This window comes from Solanum verrucosum, unplaced genomic scaffold, assembly GCF_900185275.1.
Source record: "Solanum verrucosum unplaced genomic scaffold, falcon-dt-bn FXZP01000214.1, whole genome shotgun sequence".
Lineage (NCBI taxonomy): Eukaryota > Viridiplantae > Streptophyta > Magnoliopsida > Solanales > Solanaceae > Solanum > Solanum verrucosum.
Window position 1 is genome coordinate 3,912,613 of NW_026020059.1, and position 5,464 is coordinate 3,918,076.

A 5,464-nucleotide genomic window follows, 5' to 3' on the forward strand; every position below is an offset into this window, starting at 1 on the left:
TTATGATATGATTATAATTATTCTTATTTCTGTTGGGATTTTACTTAAGGCGAAATGGTCTAATGGACCCTTCTACTTGTATGCGTTTCTATTCTAGACCCTTCTACTTGACTATTTGTCAACTGAATCATTAAACTCAATAAAACTCTATGTTTTAAGCCCTTCTGACTGTTGACCAAGCTTATGTGACAACTCAATTATTGAGTTGGCACAAATGTGCGATGTTACGCATAGAAGGAGCGTGAGAGATCAAATTTTAGACTAACAATATTTTTTTTCTTTTTAAAAATTGAATAAAAAGATCAAACATAAGAAAATTGTTGTGAAACTTAAGAACAAAAGAACAATATAAAAAGGAAGACAAGAAGAATATAACACAAGAGAAACAATATAAGATCACTTTCTTTATTTCAAGTGTATTCAACATTATTCTCAACACCACTATTTATAGGATTACATTGGGAATACCAAAGGCTGTCATAAACATTACATTAAACCTTGAGAATTACTACCCATTAAGGAGGAAATAAACCTAGGAGTTATGCTCATCCATTTGACCACATTATCAACAACATTACTACCAATAAAGGATTAAATTAACCTAGTAGTTATGGTCATCCATTTGACCACATTATCAACAACATTACTACTCATAAAGAAGGGAGTTAACCAAGGAGTTATGGTCATCCATTTAACCACTAAAATGATTTACAACACTCCCCCTTGGATGACCATTGATAGATAATATGCCTCGTTAAAACCTTACTAAGAAAAAACCCTGTGGGAAAAAATCTTAGTGAAGGACAAAAGAGTACACATATCTTGTTATAAGCTTTATTTGTTGCCTCGTTAAAAACCTTGCCAGGAAAACCCATTGGGACAAAACCTAGGCCAAGGGAAAAAGAGTGCAACGTGTAGTTTACTCCCCCTGTTGCAAACATCATTTAATTTATTGGAGACGACACATTCCAATCTCGGATACCAACTTTTCAAATGTTGAGGTTGGTAATGCTTTAGTGAACAGATCCGCCAAATTATCAACTGAGCGAATTTGTTGAACATTTATTTCACCTTTCTTCTCAAGATCATGAGTGAAAAAGAATTTTGGTGAAATGTGTTTTGTTCTATCTTCTTTAATGTATCATTTCTTCAGCTGAGCTATACTTGCAACATTGTCTTCGTACAATGTAGTTGGAATATCCTTTTTCATAGGAAAACCACACATTTCTTGAATATGTTGAGTTATTGATCTCAACCAAACACACTACCGACTTGCTTCATAGATGGCTATAATTTCTGTATGATTTGAAGAAGTAGCAACTAATGTCTGCTTCATTGAACGCCAAGATATAGGTGTGCCTCCATATGTAAATAAATAGCCTGTCTGAGATCGAGCTTTATGTGGATCAGACAAATATCCAGCATCTGCATAACCAATCATTTCTGACTTGGATTTATTAGAATAGAATAATCCTATATCAATGGTTCCTTGAAGATAACTGAGTATATGCTTGACTCCATTCCAATGTCTCTTTGTTGGGGACGAGCTGAATCTTGGCAATAAACTTACTGCAAAACAGATATCTGGTCGAGTATTATTGGCAAGATACATTAGTGCCCCAATAGCACTAAGGTATGGAGTTTCATCGCCAAGAAACTTTTCATCATTTTCTTGAGGTCGAAATGGATCTTTATGTATGTCAAGCGATCTCACAACCATCGGGTACTCAATGGATGTGATTTATCCATGTAAAATCACTTTAAAACCTTTTCTGTGTATGTTGATTGATGGACAAATATTCCATTTTTCAAATTCTCAATTTGTAGGCCAAGACAAAATTTTGTCTTACCAAGATCTTTCATTTCAAATTCTTTCGTTAAACACTCAACAACTTTTGAAAGCTCTTTAGGAGTGCCAATGATATTTGAATCATCAACATACACAACTATTATAACAAAATAAGATGCAGACCTTTTTATAAAAACACAAGGACAAATAGGGTCATTTTTGTACCCTTCCTTTAGCAAAAAATGGCTAAGACGGTTGTACCACATCCGTCCTGATTGTTTTAACCCATATAAGGATTTCTGAAGCCTTATAGAACAATTTTCTTGCGAATTTTTATATGCTTCATGCACATTGAATGATTCAGGAACTTTCATGAAAATATCGTGGTCCAATGAGCCCATATAAATAGGCAGTGATAACATCCATTAGACTCATTTCAAGCTTTTCATGAACTGCCAGATTTATTAGATACCTGAAGGTAATTGCATCAACCACAGGAGAATATATCTCCACATAATCAATGCCAGGCCTTTGCGAAAAACCTTGTGCCACAAGTCGTGCTTTATATCTTACGACTTCACCTTTTTCATTTCGTTTTCACACAAAAACCCATTTATACCCAACTGGCTTGACACCTTCAGGTGTTCGGACTACTGATCCAAAAACTTCACGTTTTTCAAGTGAAGTCAATTCCGCTTGAATTGCCTCCTTCCATTTTGGCCAATCATTTCTCTGTCTGTATTCATTGACAGATTTTGGTTCAAAATCCTCACCTTGTTGCATTATTTCAACAACAACATTATAAGCAAAAATATTGTTTACCACAGTACTATTTCGATTCCACCTTTTTCTCGTCGAGACATAACTTATTGAGATTTTTTCATTCTCATTATTTTCAGTTATTTGGACCTTCTCTGTGGTCTTGTCATTTGTTATGTCTCAGAGCTCTTCTTGAGCAATTTCCTCCATGATATGATCTTCATGATCATTTGCTCCTTTTCTTTTTCGAGGATTTTTATCCTTTAAACCAATTGGCCTACCACGTTTTAAACGTAGTCTAGACTCATTTGCTTTAACAATTTGTTCTACCGGGACATCAATTCAAACTGGAGCATTTGCAGCTGGAATATAAGATTAACCCTTGGAAGGTTAGTAAATGCATCTGGCAGTTGATTTGCAACATTTTGCAAATAAATCATCTTTTTAACCTCTTGCTCACATTGATTTGTTCGAGGATCTAAATGAGATAGGGATAATGAATTCCAATATGTCTCTTTTTCCAACTATTTATGTTCTCCCCCTAATGTTGGGTATACTGATGTCATTCCCCGAGCCTACACCCTGGACGTGGCCGGCACTCGGAGACTATTGCTGGCCCCAAGCGAACCCTTGGCCTGGCTTACTTAACTTAACGGAAGACTTAACTCAACAAAATAAACTCATGTAATAGTTTAAATGATAACATCTTAGCCAAATTGGCAACTTCTGTCTCAAAACAAAGTATCTGCAAATACATAGATGAGAGACTCATAATTAACTATCTGACTGTCTATGAAGCCTCTATAATACTGAGATGGATGCTGGGACAGACCCCATAACATCCTAATAATGAAAAACTAAAAACGAATAAAAGAGTCCTCCGGAATGCAAGGTGGCTCACCACTGACTCTGAGTGCTCAACTGGATCAACGAGGCGCTGGATGCTGATCTTGGTTACCTGCGTTTGCATCATAAGACGATGCAGGCCAACTGGCATCAGTACATTGAATGTACGAGTGTGCGAGTTGGAATGCTAAACAACAACTTAAGCTTGAAAAGTGTAAGAAGGAACACTTACCTTGGCTCTGTACAACTCATGAATAACTAAACTCAATATAAAGCAATAAGACACATGCAATATATATATATAAAGCTTGTAAAACAATGTAAACAACTTAGTTCGTTAAAGATAAAGCAATAACAAACTCAACGTTACTTATATATAAAAGTAATATAACTTTTGTGGGAGATTCTTTAACCGACAACCACCACTATGAGCCTAAGTGGTGATACACCGTCTTGCCCACACTTCCAGAATTGTCCTATACTTTGCCATCATATAGAACGCTTAACTTAGTGGACCCACTAGTTTATGCTAAAAGCATCTTAAGGAGTCATTTAAAAAGTATGATCTTTTACTACCCATGATGGCTACATGATTTATGGAGACTTGAGTTAATATGAACTCGCATCCTCATATCGGTGCTCAATACTACTCCCAAAATATACTTAGCTCATATGTTTGTAAAAACAAAACTCTTTCTTTAAATTGAGGTAATTACTCAAAACTTAGCTTAAAAGCTCTCTTAGAGTCGATGTTCCCTTTTCTTGCTCAAATGTAAAAACATTTATAAACTCTTTGGGAATACTTAGTTCCCTTATAGCTTTTTGAGAAATGGACTCAACTCTTTACTCTTTGCTTAACTTGAAACTTGAGCTTTAAAACGAAGTTAAAACATTTGTTAAAGACTCTTGAAAACTTTAAGAAACTTTGTTTAGACTTGCTTCTTAACTTCTATACTTTGACTCTTAGCTTCTATGACTTGGATCTTAACTTTCTTTGAATTGGATTATGGATTCAAGGTTCATGTTCTTATGTTTATGGATGATTTTCATGATGTTTATATGTGCCTTAGGGTGTTGGAATTAACTAGAAAACATAGGTACATCGCTTAGGAACAAGTACGAAAAGGTGGGGAACGAATGGAGAGAAATGGCGTCCCTGGCGCTCTGAGAGGCGCGGGGCGCCAGCCCTCAAACTTCAGAGGAGTTGCTGGGGCGCGCTGGCTGGCGCGTCGCCCCAGAGGGTGAATTTCAGAGCCCCTTTTGGGGTGCGCTGGCTTGCGCGACGCCCTACCCTCTTCCCCAGGTTTTTGACAATTTTTCTTCTCTGTTTTTCATCTCTAAACTCTCCTAACTTCCATGGTTCTTTCCCCAAACACTTAGGATCATTAGTACCCTCAATACTCAATAGATTTAACTCGAAAAACAATCCGGAACCACGAATAAAATCAACAGAAGCATTCAACAATCAACCAACAAGAATCCAACAATGTTTTTCAAGAACTTCACTTTCTTAACATTCAAACAATTCTAAATTTGCTGAATTGAAACAAGTTGGTGTGTGGGTGAACTAACCCATCACTAAAAGATCTCACATACCTTAATAGGGATCACCCCCGACGAATTCCACTCCAAACGCTAGATGTTCTTGGCGAAATCTTGGTTTTTTTTCCCTTTCTTTCTTCTTTTCTCTTTTCTCCAAGCCCTAAGTGTGAATTTAATTTTCTAATCTGATCAAAAATAAGTTTTTACCCCAATAACTCCCTAAAAACGAATTAGGAAATAAATTAGAGAAAAGACTACTTTGCCCTTCCCTAAATTCGGATTGGGACTTTCCTCAATCCAACAACCCAACTTCCGAAAGGCATATCTCACTCATATGATGTCAAAATCGTGCAAACCTGGCGATGTTGGAAAGATTTCTCCAAGGGATTTCCAACCATATCAAGAGCTGCTCCTAACTCATCCTGAGCTAGGAGTTATGGCCGTTTGAAAATGGCTAAAACTCACTTTCTTAACTTAGACAAAAATTTCCACATTTCCTTATTCTTTCCAAAAATCAATATTTTCATA

The 5,464-nt window shown here is 36.3% G+C and overlaps 1 protein-coding gene across 1 annotated transcript; it reads right to left on the reverse strand.

Annotated features, from left to right (window-relative positions):
- Positions 1-1,264: 1,264 nt before the first annotated feature.
- On the reverse strand, positions 1,265-1,720 carry LOC125823339 (secreted RxLR effector protein 161-like). The gene has a single exon (XM_049502727.1). It carries the CDS (start codon positions 1,718-1,720, stop codon positions 1,265-1,267), a length of 456 nt encoding a protein of 151 aa, XP_049358684.1.
- Positions 1,721-5,464: the final 3,744 nt, after the last annotated feature.

Bases quoted from the DNA above. Each gene is read 5' to 3' on its own strand.
- LOC125823339 (XM_049502727.1), bottom strand. From the start codon at position 1,720: ATGGTTGTGAGATCGCTTGACATACATAAAGATCCATTTCGACCTCAA.